The sequence below is a fragment of the Ascidia mentula genome, chromosome 1 (genome assembly GCF_947561715.1).
Source record: "Ascidia mentula chromosome 1, kaAscMent1.1, whole genome shotgun sequence".
Lineage (NCBI taxonomy): Eukaryota > Metazoa > Chordata > Ascidiacea > Phlebobranchia > Ascidiidae > Ascidia > Ascidia mentula.
Genome location: NC_138566.1, coordinates 639913 through 665382, shown reverse-complemented (window position 1 = coordinate 665382; position 25470 = coordinate 639913). Strand labels below are relative to the sequence as shown.

The following is a 25470-nucleotide window of genomic DNA, read 5'->3' as shown; positions in this document are numbered from 1 at the left end:
CGTCGGGGGTCACCAATTGAAGCGGTTGCTTGATAACGTGTATTTTTCTGAATGCGCGTCGTTGCCAGAGCACGCTCAATTTTTCGAGACACGCAGAAAAAGGCAACACAAAAAGCAAAACGTATCATGCTTCAGTGAATTCAAGGGTGGCATCCGCCACAACTTCAGGTTACTCTGAATTTTATGGGAAAGCGGTAAAGAAAGATGGAAGTAGAAAATATCAATTCGCCTAAATGTAGCCTTGTTAGACTTTTATTTGAAGGCGCTTGCATGCCTATATAAACCCTTGTGAATTGGTTATTTTTGACATTTTTGGCTACATTTTTCAAACCATAGTACAATCAACCTCTTTTAGTAAGTACACAAAGAATTTTACCAAATTTACCGTTTTCCTATTTCATTGCCCGACGTTTTAAATTCACTCACAATTTACCGCTTGATTCAGTTTTTGTGTGTTATATAATTCAAATGTGTTAAAACCTTGGTCATTTTGCTTTTGTTATTCGAACCGATTTCTTTCTGCTTGTCAGTGGCTCACTTATTACACGGAAATGTTACCTGGTATGAACTCTGTTTGTTACTGGTAAGAGCGGAAGCCTTCCTGCGTTATCCGGACTTCTGGGTTAAAATATATGACAACTTCCCGCTTCTGTGTAAACATCCCTTTAGCGGTCGTCCTGTCTCTCGTGAAGCATCAACAGCAATAACAAAAAACCTTTCACCAATTTACGTGGGTTAAATTCGATGACCTTCTGAACGTCAGTACACAAATATATAGTTTGTAAATCCGTACAGTCGTTTCACAGGCGGTTTAACGAACAGGACAAAGTTGACAATGTTAAGTTTGAGCGAGCGCAAATGTTCAAACCTCCCGGAAAAGTTAAAGTTCGCAAACTTTGTAACTTTCTTTCGACTCTTTTTCGTCTAAAAATTAACCAAAAGCAAAAAAATTTCGCGTCGTACTTAAAGTTTTCTTGGCTCAAAAAGTTTGAACGATGACCTTTTTTAAAATATACTTTTTAAACATGACTGCACATTATCAAACAACCATGCTGGTATCGTGTCATTTGCTCTATATCATCAAAATAAACAACATGTTCCACTTAAATCCTGAGTGAGCCGCCTGATCCAATAATATCATGTAAGGTGCCGCGATTTACAAACAGTTCTACCTTCAAGGTTGGACGAATCGTCCAGAGTGATCATTTAATGCTGATATTATTAATTACTGGACTCAAAACAGACGTGCTCGTCGCATTTAATTGTGCTAAAATGCATTTATAGTGCTTTATAAAATTGACGAAAGTGTGGAATTTCGGTTTTATTGTTTTCTCAGCCCTGCTTGTCTGGTTTTCGTGAATTATCTGCCGCCGTTTTCATGCCAGTTTTACATGATCTCATACGAATACAGGTATATCCGATACCAGATAACTCCCTGCAGTGGTATAAACAATATTTCCTGTTTTATGAAAAATGGGGGCAGCATAAGGTCGGAAAAACGACAGCAATATCTCAGCAATTCCCCGGAGTCTGATCGTAAGTTCATAACATTAGTCAGCGGTTTGTGATTAAAACGAAAACTTCCTATGTGCCCAAAACTAAAACTTCCTACGCCAGTTTGCCAGTTTACATTGGTGAAAAGAAACCAGCGCTCTCATATTAAAAATAACCTCTGTGTATTTTGGCTAAACTTTGGAGATCTTACCGAGCTGCTCGATTAAGAAAGGAACGTATGAACGTTAACAACCTAAAGTTGCATTCCCACATTCATTCTCTGTGTGAAAATTGCTGTTCTGTGGCAACTGTGTTTCGGATGTGCCGCTAGCTTGTTTTGGAAAACAAATCAGCGAAGTTATAATTGACTCACCTACATATTGTTGTAAAAATTTCGACCATGTTGGCTGCTTGGTGCGCATCGTATGTCACGAGGACGCTTAAATTGTTTTTCTTTAGTATTTTTTATGGGCTTAAATGATTATTTCGCTTACTTTTTCTTGTTATTTTCCTCATAAAGGCGTATATACCCTACTGGTCTGTAGCAGGTCCTACGTGCCTTGAGGAAAATAATTGTAATAATTATATATTGATTAGTAACAGCGGTACAGCTTCAAAATCTTTTACAAGGGCTTTCTGGGCGCAATCGAAAAACTATTTATAACACATATAAAACACTGTAATATAGAACGACCACAAACATCATAAACAAACAAGCGAGAGAAATCATCAGTTCGTTTTGTATCCGTTGCATCACAGGATTCTCTTTTCTCATTTCCTGAAGCACAGTGGCTCCTTTGTTCTTGTGGGGAAATGGAATATTGGGAACTGGAACGCCCAGGAAATCACACAGAGGTTTCCAACCTTCCTTCACTTCGTAAACCAACAACTGGGTTTTCGGGACAATCTGCAAAAATAAACGAATATTGGAAATGTACAAACAAGGAACACTCTGCACTCTAAAATATGCATGAGATCGTCTCGCTTTCAAAGCTTTTCCGATTTGTGCAAATGCACAATTTCGATAAGCATAGAGAAATTAAGAACCGGAATGCCATGGACTGTCAGTTCACAACTCTCACCAAAAGCGATTCAATGTAGGCTGCGACCTGTGGCTTATTGAATGCAAACTAAATCTAAGCGAATTAATACAGACGTTCGTCACGTGACCTCAAGCGTGAAATCATGGTTGTTTCGTAGGGAAAAAATCAATCTTATAATTGTGTAATTTTGAAATTTGGCAAATCGATGTACTTACCCACTTTACCCGTCGTTCGTGTCGGCGTTTAAGGCGCTTCAATGCTTCCTCGTGGAGTAATTTCAAATGCAAACGAGGCCACGACACGTTGACCAAGTGGCGAACTGTAAAACAAAACGTAATTGTGTTTTTATGTACGATTTGTTCATGGCTCCACTTTCCATGATAAATTTGTATGTACACTAGAGGCGCGGGTGTTTTTGAACAAGAATTTTTTTTTTACAAATCTTGATTCTCACGTCAGAAGAGACTTTATTATGCAAATTTTGAGCGCAATAAACAAACAATACCTAATAGTTAAATTCAAACAGTAGCTTGGCCGGGAAGTGACCAAATGGACACTCCCAAACCTGTAAGTGAAAGATTCGTAAGTTCAGGGTTTCCCAAATGTTTGAATCTGTGGCTTATTTTTTTATTGCAACGCTTCGTGAGGTGATGTTTTAAAACTCAAACGAATAAACAAATACGTACGAATGGTTGAGGCGTAAAGGTACATTCTAATGCCAATGATGGTGAAGGTTTGGGCAAGCCGAAGTGGAATATCGTTGTTGATTTCATCGATTTGTTTCACGTAGCTCCGATACCAAGAATCGTCATCACGGGTTGTTAGAATCACCTGAAGACACAAACACACAGCAATGTAGGTGACGCAAGAGGCAAAAACCGTCTGGAATCTATTCTCTAGGTCAAAAACAATCGTTCTCTACTGGTTAAAACATTAACATAAACACTATTTCTTTAAAATGTACTGATCTTCTGGCATAAAATATTCGTGCTGTATTTATTCGACGTTTCGTCTGCCATGCGGGAGCACAAAAAGAAAAAAGGACAGGTTGACACCGCTTGTCAGATCACGTGGCAGAGGCACAAAAACACCAAACACTGCAGGAGGCGCAACAGTTACAACAAATTGTTATAAACTGCCGGAAGAAAAACACATCAAAACCACAAAAAACTAGGTTTGTCAAGAAACAAAAATGTTCATTTTTTTGCTCAAAAACATGAAAATTAAAATGTTAACATCTGTGAAAATATAGAAATGGAGAAGGTGTTAACAGGGAAAAGCAAAAATAACCCGTGGGTTTCAGGCGCTTCCACCAAATTGAAGTTTAATAAGTTTCACTGCGATCAGATGGCAGTAGTGTCGGTTGCATTGTTAAAACAGAGAAAGAATAGGCATTGTTACGAAATAGATTGAGTATACATGACGAAACAATAGGATTGAATGAACAAAACTGATAACAATCCCACGTATGTGTTTGTATTGTAGAGAAAAGTTGGTTTAGCGCTAGGGTAAGACATAATTAAACACTCAACCCTCAGTCAGAATTTACCGTGGCTCCAACATATGTCAGTAATAAATGTTTTCAGATCAAACAAAAATGTTTAGAAACAGTAACTGTAGTTGTTGAGTGTGGAGTTGTTCGGTTCAGTAGAAGGAATTTGTTGATCTTCTCTCTCCAATCATCTCCTCTCCAACGATCGACCGACTTTCCCGTTGACCTGTGGCCACAGCGATGTGACCAAGAACTTTCTGCAAACACTGCTCACAAATTATCATTCAATATCTGACGTAATGGTTGGTGGCAACCCGTGTGTCGAAAACATCTTATTTACACTTGTATCCAAAGCTACCAACACATAATATCAACTTCGTAGTAACATCTGTAGTGATTAATTAACACTAATACATGACATCACCGATGCCAAAAGTTAAGTCGTGTCAATGCTGACGTAAGTTGATTCCAAAACATCTTAAACAATGTTTTCTGCACTATGGGACAGCCCCACTATTAACTAATTATGAATCAATCCGTTATTATTTTTATATTTGTTTTTGATTAATGCAAACAAATCTGTGAAATTAGAGCAACTGGAGTTTTGGATTGTTCTTAATAATCAACCTTTTTCGTTAAAATTTGTCACATCCAAACTGCAAAGTTCTTCTTTTGTCGCAAAGAAATCATATTGCGATGTAATCACTCAAGCGTATTAAATCACATGACCAGCTTGGGTAAATACGGAGCGGTGTTTCCCCCTGTGATCTGCATCTAGTTTTGTGCACAGGAATGACGTAAAATGGTAAAATCTGTTGCAAAGCAATAACAATAAATAATAATAGGAGTTTTTATGTCCTAATTCTTAGACTTTGATTTTTGAGTAAAGTATTACTACGTAAAATTTAATGTTGTCATTTGTTCTAGTTAAATAGTTTTCAAAAAACAGAAATGCAAACACATCTCATATTTACAAACTTATAATAACTGTTGGTATTTCATTCACTGTCAATTTAACTTTTTGTCTTCATCATGAAGCGAACACAAGAAGAAATAAACTTGCATCACCAGAAAGTGATGAATTTTTTAAACAAGTAAGTTTAATTTATGCAGATTTACTGAAGTTAAACTATTGATGTTTTAGTGACAGAAAAGAAACAAAACGATTTTGCAACAGAACACTTTGTTCCCAAGGAGAAAACTATTCAATCCATGATGCTGTTGTTTGTTCTATGTCAGATTATTTTAATGCTTTACTTGGTGTTGAGGTAAGTATTTTGAACATTCAAATATACTGATACATCAGTGTACATATTTGAGACATTGCATGAAAATACTTTTGAAATAACGAGTATTAAGAGTGACATTGTAGTGATAGCAATTTGTCTATGTTTTAACTGTGTTCATATCTAATATTGTCTCAATAATTGATAATGTCTTGACTTTTATTAAAATATTTTGTTGCCAAAAGCTATGTTTGTTTATTTTTATCATTTGTCACAGTTGTAACATGTATACTTACTTGTATATATTCGTATTAGCATTATATACATATGAGGTCATGGGGCAATCCATATTTAAAGACTTTCAGTTTGAATTCTTATTTTCTTAATCAGGGTTTGCCAATTATTGCTTCACATTTTTCTTCACCATATTGCATGTAGGGATGTGCCAAATGGAAAAAGATTCGGGTTCGTGCGAATCCGAATAAATAGAAACATTATTCGTGCGAACCCGAATATATTCGTATGTAAGTGTGACGTCAATAATATATGTAAGTGTGACGTCTTCCAACACTTCACAACTCACACATGTTGACACTTAATACTTAGTATGTAATATTTCCATGTATAGAAATATTTGATTGGTTGTGGGTTGTGATTGGTTAACTTTGTTTTCTTATAGATGCGCGAGAAATATTCCAACTTCATCAAGGTTGACAATATTCCACCCAAAAGACTGGAAAGTGTATTGGATTATATTTACACTGGTGATATTGAAGTAACAGAGAAAAATGTGTTGGAAGTGTTGGAAGATGCTGATTATACACATATAGAAGGTATGCAAACATCATATATGTCATTAGGTGGTTTAACACAACCTGTACATCCAGCATAACTCGACAATGCAAGAATGTTATCCACATAAATATTGTTGTTGAAACCAAATCTCATAAAAAAAGTGATTTTAAAATCCTAACAGCAATTTTTTTTGTCCATGAGCAACAACAAATTAAATCATTACACTTTCCTGTATTAAAAAGAATGCCAACATTTGTGGAAATGTTTTTGGCAGAATATAAGTGTTTTGTCTCGTAAGATTTGATCTGTACCTGAATCAACTTAAGCATGCACTTCTGTGCAATGTTCGACAGTCATAATAAAACCCAGATTTGTAGATATTTATTTAATTTAGATATATGTATTATGCAATAAAAAGTTCACAGAACTGCTACATACAGGTATATAAAATAGGCTCAAAAAAAAGAAAAAAATGTCTTTGGACCTGCATAATGTTGATTTTATGACTGTGCAGTGAACCACGACGAAACCTTAGGGCGAATGTAGAGAAGTCACAAAAATCAACTTAAAAAGGAAATATTCAGACCCAACTATGAACCCTATAGGACTTGTCCAAACTCTATTATAGTTGCTTCATGAATAGCAACGGTGCATTATCGGTTTTTGCTGGAAAATTTGACTGAGTTGTTTCAAAAAGTAGTTGACGTGTATTGTAGTATCACCTTATGATAAGCACTCAAACATATTCCAGGTGACTCTGCATGTTTCAGTGTGTGAAAAACAGGTTTTTGTCCATCCAACTTAATGTGCTGTTCATTAAACGTTATAATAGTAGAATGTAAGTGACTGACGTAACTTGATTGTGCTTGTGTTGGTGTACAGGATGGTAGTTGTGTCAAACATGGATTCATGGTGTACCTAATACCTTTAGAGTGTGCAAGGAATATGAGGGGTGGATTGATTGCTTTGAATATTGTGCTGATGGGATGACTGGATAAAGTTGTGTGATTGGTTTTGTATAGTTGACCCTCTCCGGCAAGCAATGGCTGCATTAACCTGCTTATCTAGATCCATTGACAACGCTCACTGTTTTAACTATTCATAGTGTCTGGAATTTTGTTTGTGCACACCAGTGTAACTTATACAATCTCACTGGGTAGGCTTCCATACCTTAGTCACTGTTTTAACTATTCATTTTATCTGGAATTTTGTTTGTGCACACCAGTGTAACTTATACAATCTCACTGGGTAGATTTCCATACCTTAGTCTATAGAGTGGTAACGTGAAAGCTTTGTAAATATTATTGCTATGGGAACCATACATTCACAATGATAACGAAATCCCATTTGAACATTCTTAAACTGTAATAAAGTAAGACAGCACGGTTACTAGAGACATTAAGAGAAAAGTATCAAGTAATCTCATTGATAAAATGTTTCAGCATCACAACATTTAAACATTTGCTTCCACAAGTCACAAAAAAACATCATTTGCACCATTTTCTGCTAATTTGTAAACACCAAAACATAAATGCTTAACATAATATGACTTACCAGTCCACGTGGAGACCCAGGATATTTCTTTGCATGTGGCCACTACCTAGCAACACTGCTTTCACAAGGGATAATGCATTGTGCAAATATATGTTATCATTAACATTTGTGGAAATTTGATTTTTTTCTCTGGTTGGGTGCCAATGTCTGGCATATATTGTTCGATTCATACTTAACGGAAATATCTGCAATTAAATTTGGAATAACATGGTTTTGCTTTTTCAGATTTGAAGTCGTTTTGTTGTCGAGTCATCCTTGAAATGATTTCAACCGACAACTGTTTGAAGTTAAGAGCTTATGCTACTCGATACAATCTTGCTGATGTGGAAAAGAAAACAAACCAAATGATTGTTGATAACATTGCAACAGTTGTACAACATGATGATTTCATGCAACTTGATGTTGGTGATATGTCTGCAATCATCAAGCTTAGAAACAAAGGGGTAATTATGAGTAATTTGTATTCCTTATTTGTAATGGTTTGGATAGTGGTATATGGTGGCATTTTGTGTTTCACTTTGGCATTTGTTTAAAATTCAAAAGTTGCACAACCTTACACATACAGAGACTGACATTGAACAATTTTTTTAACATTTTATGAAATCACAACATTTCCTGACATTGTAGAACATACATGTTCAAATAAAGATGGAGTATTTAGTACAGTATTTGATAACATTCTTAATAATATATTTAAGCAACACTTAGCTTGTTATTACATATAATTTGTTGAATGAAGATGGAAGAAGCTGTTTTTACTGGAATGGTTCGATGGGTCAATTTCAATCCTTCCCATCGAGAGGATTTGTTTGTGAATCTTTTCTCACAACTTGATCTTTCATCTATTTCCACTCAGTTTGTTGCAACCACAATTAAAAATGAAGTAAATTGGTTTAAAGTTGATTTTTTTGGATCGAGTCAACATGGTTTAAATTTTCAGCCTCTTGTGAGACGTAACAATGAATGTTGTCATGCAGTCATGGATACTGTATTGAAACAATATGATGAACCAGAAACAAGTGGAAAAGCAAGTTCCATCAAAAAAGGTGGAAGATTTATTCAATATTCACAGCAATATGTTACATCCACCATATTTACACCAACTGTAGGATACAGATCCTTAATTGCCGTGTACTTTTTTATATGCGTGCAATTCTCAACCTTTTATTCCAATTTGCAGTTTCACAGCAAACAGATAAATAAAACTAGAATAAACACGATTTAAAACTAAATGCCTCACGGCTCCACCTTATTCAAAAAGAATGCACCTTATCACAGCCAAGAAGGCATTAAAATAAAGTACAATTGTCTAGATTGCAATGGATACACTAACTCAACATTACAAGCACGCACACTACCATAGGAGCCTAGTTTTCATTTTTCCAGGGGGGGGCGGCTATATTATGACGTCATAATTTGTTACTATGACCTCATCAAGTATCGAAAAACTGTGTTTGAATTTCAATGCATGAGGCGTATTAACCATAAGGGCGACGTTAACGATGAACGCACGAGATCGGTCTACGACACAACCAATAAGTACCAGTTGGCATATCATACTGCGAGACTGACGTTGCAACAACCGATGTCAGTTACGTAACCGAAAGTAGGTCAACATGTTTTGTGTACGTCGTGTAAGAAACACATTGTTTTTAGGTCTTTTTTCTTTGAACGTTACGAATGCGACGAGTTACATGGTGCGGACAGACGCGCGTAAAAGCCACTCGTTTTTTTTTAGAAACCTGGGGGGCGCCGCCCCCCCTGCCCCCCCCCGGACTAGGCGCCTATGCACACAACCCAAACAGGAGATAAGTTTTAACGCATGAGTGCAGCAAGTAAACCCACAGAAATCATGCTCAGTTCTGTCCATTACATAAACCCTCACAGAAATTATTCTCCCATAACTTAAAGCTTCACTGAACCTTTGCACATGGCAACTACTTGGACATTCACAATAATATAGTATGAGATCTGCAAGTCTAGGTACATTAAACAACCAACAAGTTACTATTTGTGAGACTGTGATCGAATACTTAAACTAAGTCTACACTGGGTACACTGGCTTCACCAAAAAGAAGTACTACTTAAAATGGATTCATTTAAAAAACAATTGGCCAAAAACAAAAAAAAAACGCTAAAATTAGCTTTTCCCAAAGGAAACATGTTTCTATTGTTATCACCATAATTATTTGTTTTACACAAGCAAAAACCATAACAACCCATGTTTATGTTGCAGATTTGTCAGGATTTCTTCTCATTGGTGGCAATAATTGTAATCAAGATTGTGTGAAATGGAATGTTACCACAAAACAACATGAACATTACCCAGTATGTACATTGCTTGCTGTCATATGGTTTGCTTATTTAACCATGGGTTTGTTTCATATACTTGGTATTTGCTTCTGGAAGCAATAAAACTCTGCAGTAAATTATGCAGGACATAAAATGTTTAGTAAACTACAACCGTCACAATTTGTCAGGAACAAATTACACAATGATGGTTATTAAGCTAAATTACATAAAAACAATATTGTCTGCACTTTTGTTTCATCCTCATCCAAATTTGTTTAGAAAATGATCACAGACAGAGTGAACTCAACTTCAGCCAAATTTGGTGAAAATGTTTATGTAATGGGTGGAGATGGTCCAACACAAAGTTGTGAGATGTTGAATTTGGAGGAAAGTAAAAACTGGGTAAAAATTGCTGATTTGTCGGAAGGTCGACGTTTTGCTGCATCTGCTGTTGTTGGAGGTTGGTTGCTGTAACGCATTAGAGATTTACATAATGTAATGCGATGTCTCAAGCTACTGTTTTGGTGTAATTAGCGCAAACATGGATTTTCATCTTTTCTAAAGCTCCACCAAGTAAACCTTAATTTAGCATTGATCAGCAGCTTAATTTCTGTAGTTCGTCAAGTAAGAGGAATGTAATTGTAAACAGTTAATTAAGGTCAAAATGTCTCAAAAGCAATAGTTTAGATAATTGTTACACAACCTGGATCTTATTAAATGCATGTTGTAGAGGTCATATACCTGACCGGGGGTCAAGGTGGAGATTTCAAACCATTTACATCAAGTTTACTTTATTTCGTCAATGAAGGCTTATGGAGAAAAGGCTTTGACATGTTACAACCAAGATGTGGACATGGAATGTGTTCAATTGGCAGTAAGAATACATCTGAGTTCATTTGTGTGAAAGAATAATCCCATTACTGGACCCAGATGTAAATCAGTCAGTTTAAACTTTTTACCCCAACAATATTCACTCACTTAATCCACACAAATATTCCATGTAAACCCACAAGATGTTTGCTTCAATCTGAGGTCATAGAAATTTAATTGGACAGAAATATTCTGTGACATGAAAATATTGAGAAATACTGACCTAAAACCTACAAAAAACTGCATGAAAATTATGTGTTTTTTTACAAAGTAAAACCTTTTTTCTCACTTTGGTCACAAATTACTGATGACGTCACTCAACTTCATAAACTTTTGTGAAAAATCAGCATTGTGTAAAATAATTATCTGCAGATTTACTGAGTTCTTTGCTGTATGAATATCAACCGTTATATTGCTTAACTTTATTGTAAACATCGATTTAAAACTGATCTCTTATTTGTACGTTAAGAAACGCATAGCTTACCTCATTGCTTGTTACGTAACATTGCAACATAATCGTAATATGACGTCACAATGAATATTAACACAAGCGATTTGGAAATTTCTTCAGATATTTTGTTTTCTGTGGGCGGACAACCCTTACAATCATGTGAATTCCGCGATGTTCGTGTTGGAACCTCCACAAAAATCGCTTCTCTCAATGAAGCAAGAAGGAATTTAGCATGTGAGGAAATTAAAGGGAAGATCTATGCAATTGGTTAGTGATGAAAAGTTAAGCAATAAAATTAACAGTAAGTGGTTTTTATGTAAATATTATGAAATACAAATTCATATTCGTCACCGGTAAATGTATCACGTGATAAATATAATGGAGTTTCCTGAAAAGAATCCTAAACATAAAAACTGGTAGATATAACTATAAAGTATTAACCTAAAAACAATAAAAAGTTTTACTTTAAATCTGACAGGAGGTTGGGGTCGTGGCTTCCTGCGGGTGTTGGAGCCAATGAAGGAGCCAATGTGACATTAGCGGCATTAGCGACATTAGCGGCATCAGCTACATTAGCTACATAAGCGACATTAGCAACATTAGCTGCATTAGCTGCATTAGCTACATTAGCTACATTAGCTACATAAGCGGGCATTAGCTACATAAGCGGGCATTAGCTACATAAGCTGGCATTAGCGGGCAATAGCGTCATTAGCCACACAAGGGGGCATTAGCGGCATTAGCGGCATTAGCTACATAAGCGGGCATTAGCGGCATTAGCGACATTAGCGGCATTAGCGGCATTAGCTACATAAGCGGGCATTAGCGGCATTTGCGACATTGTGCATTTTAGAAACACCGCTTCCTGCAAACAGTTGAAGAATACGAACCTAGAGTCAACAAATGGAAATATGTTTCTCCTCTCCTAAATCCTCGTTGCTATCAAAGAATCCTAAACATAAAAACTGGTAGATATAACTATAAAGTATTAACCTAAAAACAATAAAAAGTTTTACTTTAAATCTGACAGGAGGTGGTGGTCGTGACTTCCTGCGGGTGTTTCTAAAATGCACAATGGCGCTAATGCCCGCTTATGTAGCTAATGCCGCTAATGTCGCTAATGTCGCTAATGTCGCTAATGCCGCTAATGCCCGCTTATGTCGCTAATGCCGCTAATGCCTGCTTATGTAGCTAATGCCCGCTTATGTCGCTAATGCCGCTAATGCCCGCTTATGTAGCTAATGCCCGCTAATGCCGCTAATGCCAGCTTATGTAGCTAATGCCCGCTTATGTGTAGCCAATGGCGCTAATGACGCTAATGCCCGCTTATGTAGCTAATGCCAGCTTTTGTAGCTAATGCCGCTAAGGCCCGCTTATGTAGCTAATGCCGCTAAGGCCCGCTTATGTAGCTAATGCCGCTTAGGCCCGCTTATGTAGCTAATGCCCGCTTATGTAGCTAATGCCGCTAATGTCGCTAATGCCGCTAATGCCCGCTTATGTAGCTAATGCCAGCTTTTGTAGCTAATGCCCGCTTCTGTAGCTAATGCCCGCTTATGTGTAGCCAATGGCGCTAATGACGCTAATGTCGCTAATATAGCTGAAGGAGCCAATGTGACATTAGCGGCATTAGCGACATTAGCGGCATCAGCTACATTAGCTACATAAGCGACATTAGCAACATTAGCTGCATTAGCTGCATTAGCTACATTAGCTACATTAGCTACATAAGCGGGCATTAGCTACATAAGCGGGCATTAGCTACATAAGCTGGCATTAGCGGGCAATAGCGTCATTAGCCACACAAGGGGGCATAAGCGGGCATTAGCGGCATTAGCGGCATTAGCTACATAAGCGGGCATTAGCGGCATTAGCGACATTGTGCATTTTAGAAACACCGCTTCCTGCAAACAGTTGAAGAATACGAACCTAGAGTCAACAAATGGAAATATGTTTCTCCTCTCCTAAATCCTCGTTGCTATCACTCTGCTTGTGTTATTGATGGGAGGATTTATGTTGTGGGTGGATGGTAAGAATTGCTATTATGACGTCACTATAGTCCATTGTTTCCCGTTTTTTCCATTCCAGTTACACGAGTGTGCGTTATTTTGTTTGCTTTCAAACGGTTTAGTGAGCAAACTTATAAAATACTGACGACAAAATGTTGTAGAAAACTTACCTGGGTTTGTTGTGTGTCTGATTCATGAAACTGTATGATGTTTGTTTTATAGAAACTTGGTTAGAGGACTGACATCAGTTGAAGTTTACGATCCAACCTCAGATGTCTGGACACATGCTTTTGATCTTGACAAACCAGTTAACTGGGCGACTGTTGTTGCTGTTTAATATGTTTCCATATTTGGGTGTAGTTGATATTTAACTGAGATTGATCACCAGCAAAGATGCTGAAATGAATGTTTTTGTCCAAAATATCGATTTATGCAAATTTTATATTTTTGTAGTTTTTTCTGTATGTTTTGTCTGTGATACAAACTGTAATTTTTACACACTTTAATGTTTGATGTGAGTGATTTTACTTCGTGTGTTTGTAAACATTTTCCATCATTAGTTGAAACTGATCTTTGTTGATTTTGTGCTGAATCTGCGTTTCTTCACAATTCTGTTATTTGTGAACTTTTGTTTTTCTTTAGAATAAAAACAAACACGTGATTGCTGCAAAGTCCGAGTAAATGCATGCACTTCCTTATATGGGGTGTTGCTTTCAAAATTGCCTACAAAGCATAGTTGCAACGTTACACCAGTATAAAGTATTAAGTGGTCACTTCTTACAAACGAGGGTAAATCACAACATGAAGGTTGTATGTAGTTGAGCAGTGGTAGCAGAAGATGAGTTGTGGGATTATAACCCTGGGTGACGTAACGGGAATTAATTCGTGAAAGTTGTGGTTCTGAAGCCAGAATATGTTGGACTTTGGTTAATAACATCATGGGTTGTGTTAATTTTGCAAACTACATGAAAGTGTGAGGTGAGGTTTCAGTCCTAATATCTCACCTGCGTCATGTATTCGCGTCCTCGTCTTGAATAGTTGAATATTTGTTCGCACGGCCGGCCTCAAACCATCACCCCCACATCACGTAGGTGATTCCCCGTGGGGAAATCAAGTGAAAGTGGGTCACAGTCAAATTGCGTTTGTTTAATCAACATGTTGCCAATCAAACACATTTATTTTTCAACGTGATTGTGTTTCACAACAACTGTGGACACATATTTGTTTCCATAGAAAGTTTATTTATTGTAGAAAGTTGTAAGATATTTGATGTGAAGAGTGACACTGGAACACAGTATATTTCTCAACAGTGTTAAACCATAATCATATGCAACCAAACACTAACTCACAATAAAGTAACAATTGATTTGTTTTACAGAAGTTTTGTTTGCAAGACACCAGATTCAGGTTCGTTACACAATAACACTTTACATTATCACATGGGGACAAAAACACATTGAACTTATTCAACAAAAGGCACTGCTAATAGATACAGGCAGCAAATATATTCACATCCTAGTATGGCCTTCCCCAATCCAACCTCAATAATAAATTCAACCCGAGTCATATTTATAACAAATATTGGTTATAAATGAAGGTGATACCAGTTAACAATGTGTAATATTCATGGATTCAACTTATTGGTAGAATTCAGTTTCAAGACTCAAGGATACTCGGAGGTAAAGCAAATTTTTTCGCAACAACATGAAGCAACATAAATTTTGTGTTTATTTACTTTATCTTATTATTAAGCACCAATATTTAAAGTTCAATGAAAAATCTTGCATCAATTAACTGCTTTCGAACGTGCAACAAACATGAAAAGTACCAAGAAAATATAACATACAATGTTGCATAAATATAATAAGGCATAAAAAGATGTTGGAAAATAAGCAAGAGGAATGAAAGAATGTTCATGTTGTCGGTACATGTGATTGTGAGGTAGATCAACGCCTACTTCGTTCACAAGTATCAGAAAATCAGTTATTATAATACTATACTTATCCACCATCTGAAATTAACAATTGAATAAATCTATAGGAAAATCAACTCAAGAAGAAAGAGAAATTAGAGTTGAATATATTGACTGATAAATGGATGAAACTATATGACATCACACAGCTCAATAATGACATCACACAGTTCCATATTGACATCACACAGTTCTAGAATGACATCACACAGCTCAATAGTGACATCACACAGTTCCATATTGACATCACACAGTTCTATAATGACATCACACAGTTCAATAATGACATCACACTGTACCTCTGTAACTTCACACAGTACCATAATGACATTGACCAGTTCAATTATGACATCACAGATCAATGGAGACATTTTGCAGTAACATGACGATATCACACAATTCCTTGAAGATGTCACAGACCTATTATGACATCACAGTGTGTCTGTTTGGTTTTCCAAAACCTTTCCACTGGTGACTTGGGTGTGAACGATATCTACCAAACGATCGGAGTATTCTCGCAACAGGGAAACCACCGGCGAATCATCGTTTAAAATTTCCATAGAAATATGAGTTGAAAGATTCAGGTTAGATATCTTCTGCTGGATCGATCGGAATGTTCCAGCAAGTTTTTTCACTCCATGATGATTTCCATTGAGTGGATTGCACTGTGAAAAAAATACTTTTCTCTTAAAAAGATCATACAGGAGTTAAAACAATACTGAAAAATAAAAAAATCAGATGCCAAGCATTTGTTACCCAAAAGACTGCGGGGAGATTCCCATACTTAAGAATTACAAGGTTTGATGTAGAAGATGAACTTGTAACCTTTTGTTTGTTGTAAACATCTTGCGCGTGGTTGAAAACAGCCAACAAATCCTCGCTTGCTTTTTCACATTCACATGTTGCATCACCATGGTTACCATTGATGTAATTGTTGTTGGTTTCTTGGTCAAGTTCATCTTTATCGAAACTTTGCTCTGTAAACACAAACATAGAAATTCTTTCAGGTAACTGTCAACAATCAGCTTAAACTTGATCAGTTTCAACAAAACATTTCAAATCACATCACAGGTTTGCTTTTGAACTTTAGGATGTGTTTTCATGGCGATAAATAAAACTTTTAAATAAGTGCATGGCCCACAAACAAAATTCACCATTTTTATCCAAGAAATTGAGAGTTGCGTCAGTTGAATATCCAGACTCTCCAGCACCACCATGTGGCAGGTCATAGTTCTTTTTAAGTTGAAGAGTCTTCGGAGGACTGACGGGGAGTTTCAGTGTTCTTTTCTTCCGTAAACTATCGAGGAGTTCGGCAAACGCAGGAGGTATTGCTTGTTTCTTGCTGGTTGGCGTCAACAGAACGGAGGAATCTTCTTTGTTTTCAGATATTTCTTCATCTGGTGGCTTATTCAGGTTGTCATTGGCAACCAACGTCTCATTATTTTCTTCCTCTGATACAATGTTGTCGATAACTTGTTCATCTTTAACAACAACATCGGAAACGTGTTTTTCTTTTGTCTCCTTAACAGAACAATCTTTACTGTCACTAGGTGACAGCATGTGTCCATTCTGCATAGAAATAACAATTTCACCACCAACTGATGTATCAATTTTTTTCTGCGTTTTGTCGTCTGGTTCATGGTTTTCTTCATCAATATTTGTTGGTGGAAGTTTGTTGAACTCCTCGCTTGCTGTGCTGCTTGTAACCGATGACGGTTCAGCAACCTCCTCTTCAGATTCTTCATAACAGGAGGATTCTGCAGCAGAGATCACTTCCTCAACCAGCCTGGATGTAACAACATCCAACTCTTCTTCCTTGGATACAGAGGGGCTGGAGGGGATTTCCCGCCGGGGACTCAAGTTAATGTTGAAAACTGATTTTGAGACGTAAGTTTTTTTCATACTTTCAGATGAAGTATTTGTTAATTCTTCTTTATTCCGTGTTGTGATCGATCGTGACTCCGTGATTTGATTTTCACCAGCTTGGTTTAAATCTGAGTTGATTCCTTGATTTCCTCCTTGGGAATTATCATTTTGTGTTGAAATGTCAGTGATGTTTCCCGATCGATTTTCCTCTGTTTCCACAGTTTTATGTTTTTCAATTTTATTTTCATCAGAATTTTCCTGGTTCGTAACTTTAGAAGTGTCAAAGTGATTGATGGAGTCATCTTTTCTTGCCCTTGTAGCAGGTTTAGTTGGTGACTTTGAAAATATTAGTGCTCGAATATCGACATGCTCAAAAGAGTTTGTTATGTCTGGAGTTTGGGCAAAAACTTTTGGTTCGATAACCACCGGTTCCAAACCCTCTTCAATTTTTCTACACAAAGCAGCATTTTCATCCAAAATCTTTGAGACGACGGCAAAGTTTGTTTGGGAAACTTCCTTTTCATCTATTAAATCATCGTTGGAAACTTCAAATGTTTCTGTATTTTGTGAAATCTGATCTGAGATTTTTTCACCAACTTCATCATCGACATTGTTTAGTTCCTCGTTCAGTTGAGTTGAATCGAGTTCTTGTTTTTCATTTTTCTTGAGTTCCATGAAATCGTTTTTCGTGTAAGTTGTGTTAAGATGATGATCCTCCGTGGACGACAAGTGTACTTCGTCTTCATCGGAGAAATTGGTGTTCACCGGAGTTCCATCGCTTCGAGGATGAATTTTCTCTTCTTGGAATAAAAATATAACTGTTGATGCAAATATATCTGTGATTAACCTACTGTTACATCACAAGAAGCTTTCATGTAAACTTTTGCTCTGTTTGAGTGAATCGTATGTAACTGTATCATAACAAAGGTTACACATAATGAAGGTTTATCATGTGAAACGGTATCATAAAAGTTGATACAACACTCACCAAGATCAATATCATGACAGAGTTCTGAAACCACGCTCTCATCATCGTACGAACTGACAGTGGAAAGTAAATCTCGAACCTGGGCAAGATTCTCAATTTCTTCACAAATCTTCAAAGAAATAAGCTTTTATGACAACTTGAAACATAAAAATCATCATAAAGTGAACGTGAAACAAAATATTAAATGAGCACCGAAAGAAAACATTTGAAAACTGAAACCTTTTCCTTGTGAAGTTTATCCCCCCACTTTCCAAGTGCTGGAGAAGGTTTACTGCTGAGTAATGCTGAGTCATCACTTGATAAATGCTTAGTCACCCACGCAGGCAACATTGATTCAGCAGATTTTGAACCCCGTTCGGCGTCTGAAAGGACAAAGAAATGTAAAAGAAAATTTTGTTGTTTTTGATAAAAGTATTATGCAACAACACTTACATGAAATCAATACAATGACAACACTTAGTTTTATACCAGAAATATTTAAATTCCAAACCTGCGTAGTTGTCAAATGTTAATGACGATGGACTTCCTGACACAAAATCGTCGGCAAACGAAATTAAATCATCGGCGACTGATGGAGGAGTTTCCGTTGAAATTTCGTTGTTGATATCAACGTTAAAATCATCGTGCGTCCCAAAATATGAAGTTTTATTTAAATCCGATTCTGGTGTTGACACCTCTGACGGAGTGTTCGATAATTTGGGTAATTGACGTGTGTCTTCTGCCACCCGGTGGCTGAGATTCCATACAAATATGCAGCTATCGGCTGACGTTGATATCAGATGTGAGTCATTATCAAATGCTAACGACACGGCAACTTCTGAGTGACCGTTAATCACACAAACACATTCACCTAAACATATTCTCAATAGTTTAAAACAATCTTGGTTCCGTTATAGTTGAGCCAGGTCACTGCTTAGGTTGGGTGAGTATTGTTGATAAGATATCCATGTAATATATAGGATAGAAGTAGCATCAAAACATCACATTTTAGTGACAGCAAATATTTGGGGAATATTTTCTTTGACAAGAAGAATTTGAAGTGAATTTTTTCAATAAAATATTTATGTCAACTTATATGCATTAAATATGCATTAATCCAAAAGCGTTTCATCTAATTTACAAACATAAATAATTCAAGTTAAAATTGCTGAAAGACTTCATACATTACGAAAGGTTTTGAAAAAGTGGGTTGGATTCAATAAGAAACATTTCTACAACATAAAAGTTCTGCGTCACCTGTCATGTATGCCAGAAGATAAATATTCTTGTCGAGACACGATGTTGCAAGAAGAGTGCCCTGGTTGTCAGTGGCAACCCGGAGTATCGTGGAACTTGCCTCGTTGCCACGGAAACTGCGCTTCAGTCTCGCTCCAAAAATGTCGTACTCACTTAAGTTGGAGCCGCAAGCGACAATAACGGAATCACTGAAAATAATAGAAATCAAACCGGTTTAAAATAAACTTCCATTTAACGCAAAAATTATTTTAAATTCCACCTAAATGTGTTTGGACAATATTTTCTTGTTTACTGATTTTCTCCATGGCATGAATGGTAACACAAAGTCAGTTAATACCTTTTAGTCTAATTCTATGCTTAAAATATAATGAACACAATTATAATATCACAGGAAGTGCCCTAATATTGGTCAAAATGTGACAGAATTATTAAATGATGAAGGTACTCACTCTATAATTGTCATATCTCCCATGGAATGTTTTTCAACAAAATGTTGTTCACGGCTAATCTCAGTCTTTCCACAGTTATTTAAAACAGCACAGAAATATAACGACTTGTCGGCTCCACAACTCATCAAACGAACCTAAAACAAACAAATATCGAACATTTTAAATGTTTTGCTCAGTGCAAAAACGTCCACAAGGTAAAGGTTATTAATTTTACTGCATGTTGTCCAAGAAACAAAAGATTGCTTTACAGACCTAAGTCAAACTATATTCTCTAGTTTATAGTTGCAAAAACTAAAATGTTTATGTTGGCAACAGCACAATAGGTGAGCATGATAAGAGTGGGATCACTTTAATAAACATAAGCATGGATTTGTTTAATAATAATTAACAAGGATGTAATGATTTAGGAAAAAGGTGCTGCATGTTTGAAGATGTTAAGATTGAATTCCATGTTTATCAAAACTTACCTCCTTATCTCGATGTGAAAACTTAACAGAAGTGACAGAAGCTGAATGGTCGGCGATCGTGTGAGTTGGAACGTAATCTCCCGTAAACATGTGAACACATCGGTCACGACTTGCACTCGCGAGCATCGTTCCACAACGAGAATAATCCATGGACAGTATGTCGCCATCGTGTGTTGGTATGAATGATATTCTCTCAAATACGTCCAGGTCGTAAACACTAAAAGCAATTTGTTCAAAACTGATGCTAATACAAAACATTTAACAATGTTCATTCTGTACCAAGACACAAATGTGATATTTCAAATACTGTTTTAAATATCACAGTAAACATACCGAGGAAAATGAAAACTAAATGTTGTTGCAGTAAATTACAAACTTCATAAAACGAACTATTTTAACTCTGATAGCTGTAGACAGATGGCCACTGTTTCGGCCTCAGACATATAAACTATAAATAGCGACTTTTTCAAAACTCACTGTATGTTTCCCTTTCTATCACCAATAGCAACATGCTTTGCATCATGTCTTATACAAATTGACCTTGCTTCGACCTTGGCTGAGTTTTCAAGGTCACTCTGTCTCTCTGTGGAACCTTCCAGATGAATAAGTTTTTGCAGAATCTGGTCAATAAAAACTTGTAAAATCCCCGTTTGAATATTCATTTAATTCGCCGTTTTATAAAGGACACAAGCAAATACGGGATAAAAAATCGACCAATGTTCCAATCTTTAATGTGGTTACTTTAACACTTACACATTTTTTTTCTTCAATCTTCCAAATTCTTACAGTTCCATCATTGGAACAAGTTAGAAAAGAATCCTTAGATAAAACTGCTGACTCATCCGGAATCATCTACAATGTTGCGTAATAATAACAAACTAACAACAATTGATAAACTGACCACATGGTTAAGCTTGGTGGTTATGTGGGTACCAGGTAAGAATCAAGTTATTCAGCACCAAATTTGTTGTAAATAATTTCCTTCATGGCAAAATTAAATCGTAACAACTTAAAGTTGATAATATTCATTCAAAACTACCTTCACATCCGAAACGCATGAACTGTGGAATTGTGACAATGAACTAATATGTGGTTCGTGAAGATTCATCACATCACTTATCATGAGTGTGTGGTCCGAGAACACTAGGTGGAGCCACATGTTGTAAACATCAATTGCCATCGCAAAAACTTCATGTCCACTGTGACAAAGAAATTTTTCTGTGGTTAAATTCCATGAGATGTATTTATTTATAAACATCAAAACTTTTGAATTAAGCAGGGGTAACTTGTTTTATGGAGAAACACGGACAACTTATACACTTGCATTGTGCAATATTAAATGCCATATATCATATTTGTGTGTCCATGATCGTTGCAAAAGTTTAAACAGTGGTCAGTGTTTACCAAACAACAACAACTTTGTTTAAACAGAAAGATTATTTGTGATGGGGAACAACATCAAGCGATCACAGAGAGTCAAGCACTAAGTATTCCCTCTCTTAACTTACGAGGGCACTTATTATACAGGAGTTGTGTACACAAGGTGGAGCTCTCAACAATGCTTTGTAATCACAGCCCGCTATAAATTGCAGGGAGGATAACAATGGGATTTCATGTGATGTCATAAAGGGGATTGTCTATGTCACAGACTTGATCCAAGGCTGGATTAAATGAGATTTAGGGAAGCTTTATTGGATTGTTGTGAACTTACTTATAATGAAAAAGCTGACAACAAAACTATTGTCTTATTCAACCAATGGTACACGAACATTTGTTAACAAAAAATAAAGTCAATTATTTGAATGAAAAAAGTGTGATTGTCATGACATAACACATATGGATATGATTGTACTTACAATAAAAAACTGTTTAAAAAAACGTGATTGCCTTGGAATAATATATCCCAGCATATTGACATGCTTGTATTTGTTGAACAAAACAGTTGTAAATCCAAAACTTACTTACTTTACAATATTGGGTGGGCTTATTTCGGTGATTAACTCAAGGTTGTTGGCAGAAAATATATAAACAAATCCATTTCCACATCCACACAAAATCATGTCGTTTACCACACAAATTGTTCTTCCAGAGCCACTCTACAACAAACAGTGAAACACAAAGATTTAGATGCTAAAAAGAATGTCTGAATTTGATTAAATGAAGTAGGGGAAAGGTTTTCACCAGGTTTATTTATTGGTTGTTTGCAGTTAAATATTTACCATGTTTACACTGGGCAATAAAATTTACCCAACTTGAACAAAGACTGCAAACACTGAATGCAGCCCAGAGTGAAACCAAAAGTTAAAAATGTCGCATAAATTTGATTCTCTACGTTGTTCAAATAAAGTATTAACCAAAATCACATTTGCTAAAAAAATCTTGAGCACTCCTGTCTCCTGAAAGTTGGGTTGAAAAAAAACACCTACCTTGAGTTCGATATGTCGGGCAATGGTTCGTTTTGCGTTAAATTGACAGAGAAGTCCAGATTTCGATATTGCGAACGTCATCTGGGAATCTGACCCAACTCCGCACACAACATCACAAAACATGTGGTTTCGAAGAGTCTCCAGTATGGCTGATCGACCTTTTAATGGCACCGTACAATTCTGTGCAAGTTAATTGTAGTTAGCCAAATGATATGAAATGGTCCTAAGGGATTTGCATTCGGAAGGAAATAATCTAATCATTTAGTGGCCTCTTCATCTGTAGTGCATTTAGATACTATGCAGCAATTTAATTATATTTTCATAAATAAGTGTTCTAAGAAATATTTTTATATTTCTAAATATTTCTAAGTATTGTTTACAACAATGATTAACAGCAAACTCACATCTGGTGTAGAAGCTTTTTCCAAATACCAGAACTTAACATGTCTGTTTCCGACTGTGACGAAGTAATTACTGCACTCCGAAAACGCAACAGATTTAACTTTTGTTGATACTTTGTTGGACGCAGCTATCACGTTACGCTAAAACATAACAAGTTTGTTAGGATTGTAAAATCTGAAGGGCCCCAACAGTGGAAAATTACATGTGATCTGCGTTCAAATAAATGACATTCACTGATTGTGAAGATTATTTTATCGAAAAAAAAATTTCAAATAAATAAAACATATTTTTATTTCAAACAGGAAAAATAACAAGTGTTACTGAATAAGTTAGTTTAAAAGTGGGTGAACTTTAAACATGACCAAATTGTTGGTGTTATGTACACAAATAGGGAAACATTAACACACCTTCCAGTCCCACACATTAATGACATTGTCATGTTGGTATCCAATCGAGATAACATATTTGGAGTTTGGAGAAAATGCAACGCACGACACACCGTACTTGTGAGAGGGAACAGATGAAACCTGATTCCTGTCCAACACTGAGAACACTCGGACGCACGGTTGGTGGCCACTCTGCAAATATTTGTTTGTCACAAGTAAATAGTAACATTCATTCTAAATGATTAAGCAATGAAATGATGAGTTGGAAATATAAATTATCACTGTTCCAAGTCATGCTTGTGTGTTTGACAATAACTTAAGTCTTAGATAAAAAAATGTTCAGAAAAAAATTTATTTGACAGTTTTAACCAATCACAATAGAAAACTGTTGGCAACAGATTTGTCAAACAGAATTAAAATCGTAAAAATGTATTTCGCTTTTATGTCGAGACAGACATATGGAGAATAAATTCCCCAGCCAATGAACAATCTAATTCTCTACCTCCCCCGTGGCAATAAAGTTGCCGTCGCAAGAGAACTTCAAACAAGTGATTGTCTTCTGTCCAGGATTAAATATGAATTGTTGTCGGTCATTTCTTGGGTTGTGCAAGACTATAACACAACCCGCAGGGTAGGCCAGTAGCGATGTGTTTGAATCGCACGCAAACGAACAATTGCTTTTCAACGTTAAACCAAGCACATGTTGTAAATCCGCGGAATACTGAAAAATAATAAATCTTACATTAACAACAACCTCTTGTGGTAATCATAATGAACCAGAAATGGACTGTATTTAAAGTTGAAAGCTACATTTTAAATATTCAAAATATTTTTTTAAATCTTTTAAATGTCTTGTATTCAAGTGCTTTAGATCAAATGTTTCATAAATCATTTCAACAAGTAAAAGTAAATTAAAGTTTAGTGTATCATATCAAACAATGCCATAGTGGATCCGTTGAGGAAATAGATTTAAATTATCAAAACACAGAGACGTCATATAACACACAAACAAGTAGAAACAATGACAGGTGATTGAATTACGAGAACAATGGGAATGTTTTGAGGTGTAACGGGCACGACATGCTGAAGAAAGGAATGTGATTGTTGTTACAAAATGGGAAACAATGACAGCTTGATTTTGGGTCACTCAAAGTCGAATTCCTAGTCTGTTTACTGCACGCTTACACAAACATTCCACCAGCGACTGCAGTACTTTCTGCTGCTTGTGTAAAATTTTACAAATCACTGACATATTTATGTTATATTTTAGGAAAAGATTATTAAACCTCTACTTCCAACCAACTTTGTCTCATTCTTGCTGGAGGTTCAGTATGGGCATAAATTTACTGACAATTCCCAAAATAATTACAAAGGTCGCTGTGATTTGTCCAGTCCACTTAAGCATGTCAGGGTTTTAAACATTTCACATTCCATTGTATATCCCACATTTCCCAATTGATTAAAACTGAAAATTGGTGTCCTTTTTTGTCACGATCAATGCCAAATAGAATTTATTTATTAACAAATAAGAATTTATTTAAACCTGCACTGAACAGTTGACTTTGCCTCTTCTCCTATATTGGAATCCAGCATAATTCTTTTTCCTTCGAGTTATTCCATCCTTAGAAGTTTGGTTTGATTTTTCCATTGTAGACAAATTTTACTTAACAATCCATTTCTTGTACTATGACCCCATGATCATTTGGCAACACAAAACACTCCTTTCATCTTGTGGCACAGTGACAACATAAATCCAACTACTGTTTAAACTACTGCTTGGAGAAACTTTGCATAGTAAAAAAAAGTTGATGCAAAAACTGTGTGGATGAAAAAATTAGTACAGTCAGATAAAAAAAATGCTGTGCACTTTTGCAAAACTTTATCGATAATCTGCACAAAAAAGTTGGAAACATTAAAATACAAAAAAGCATTGGCTAGCACAGTGTTTTCCAACTGGTGGACAGCATGTAGGTGGTGCGCCAGCACTTTTGTGTAATTTTCGGATATAGTTCGAATTGAAAAAGTGATCTCAAAATGTTCGTTACTTCATCCCCT

The 25470-nt window shown here is 36.2% G+C and overlaps 2 protein-coding genes across 8 annotated transcripts in view; one reads left to right on the top strand and one right to left on the bottom strand.

The window, feature by feature from the left end:
• LOC145887733 (kelch-like protein 12) overlaps positions 1 to 13884 on the top strand; it is a 62786-nt gene extending 48902 nt beyond the window's left edge. The window contains exons 1-13 of one of the 6 annotated variants that reach the window (XM_082978936.1): positions 4962 to 5123; positions 5174 to 5297; positions 5935 to 6088; positions 7830 to 8047; positions 8344 to 8487; positions 8545 to 8650; positions 9841 to 9932; positions 10176 to 10356; positions 10627 to 10770; positions 11338 to 11484; positions 12071 to 12185; positions 12248 to 13243; positions 13446 to 13884. In XM_082978936.1, the coding sequence (XP_082835062.1) occupies positions 5062 to 5123; positions 5174 to 5297; positions 5935 to 6088; positions 7830 to 8047; positions 8344 to 8487; positions 8545 to 8650; positions 9841 to 9932; positions 10176 to 10356; positions 10627 to 10770; positions 11338 to 11484; positions 12071 to 12096 (1398 nt within the window). In that variant the 5' untranslated portion in view covers positions 4962 to 5061 and the 3' untranslated portion in view covers positions 12097 to 12185; positions 12248 to 13243; positions 13446 to 13884. Of the gene's footprint in view, positions 1 to 4961; positions 5124 to 5173; positions 5298 to 5934; positions 6089 to 7829; positions 8048 to 8343; positions 8488 to 8544; positions 8651 to 9840; positions 9933 to 10175; positions 10357 to 10626; positions 10771 to 11337; positions 11485 to 11695; positions 13244 to 13445 lie in introns of those variants that run through there. The other 5 variants (XM_082978934.1, XM_082978937.1, XM_082978935.1 and 2 more) reach the window with 5 other exon arrangements.
• A 616-nt stretch (positions 13885 to 14500) lies between these two features.
• LOC145887723 (uncharacterized) lies at positions 14501 to 25183 on the bottom strand. Of its 2 annotated transcripts, none has more exons than XM_082978917.1 (18): positions 24959 to 25183; positions 23918 to 24136; positions 23437 to 23607; positions 23032 to 23169; positions 22628 to 22807; positions 22167 to 22297; positions 21241 to 21400; positions 20955 to 21053; positions 20679 to 20821; positions 20202 to 20418; positions 19735 to 19868; positions 19286 to 19473; positions 18540 to 18899; positions 18269 to 18411; positions 18050 to 18158; positions 16350 to 17861; positions 16021 to 16172; positions 14501 to 15860 (listed from the first exon to the last, which is right to left on the bottom strand). In XM_082978917.1, exons 1-18 carry the CDS (start codon positions 25061 to 25063, stop codon positions 15627 to 15629), a joined length of 4395 nt encoding a protein of 1464 aa, XP_082835043.1. In that variant the 5' UTR covers positions 25064 to 25183; the 3' UTR covers positions 14501 to 15626. The 2 variants fall into 2 exon arrangements, with proteins under 2 accessions (XP_082835043.1, XP_082835044.1); XM_082978918.1 differs by having other exon boundaries at positions 16350 to 17858.
• Between the last annotated feature and the right edge of the window lie 287 nt (positions 25184 to 25470).

Excerpts from the sequence above, each read along its gene's own strand:
- LOC145887723 (XM_082978917.1), bottom strand. The coding sequence starts at position 25,063 with ATGGAAAAATCAAACCAAACTTCTAAGGATGGAATAACTCGAAGGAAA. Across the intron at positions 16,173-16,349 it reads CAATTTCTTGGATAAAAATG|AGCAAAGTTTCGATAAAGAT; the intron begins GTGAATTTTGTT and ends TTGTGTTTACAG. Across the intron at positions 15,861-16,020 it reads ATGTTTACAACAAACAAAAG|TGCAATCCACTCAATGGAAA; the intron begins GTTACAAGTTCA and ends TTTTTTTCACAG.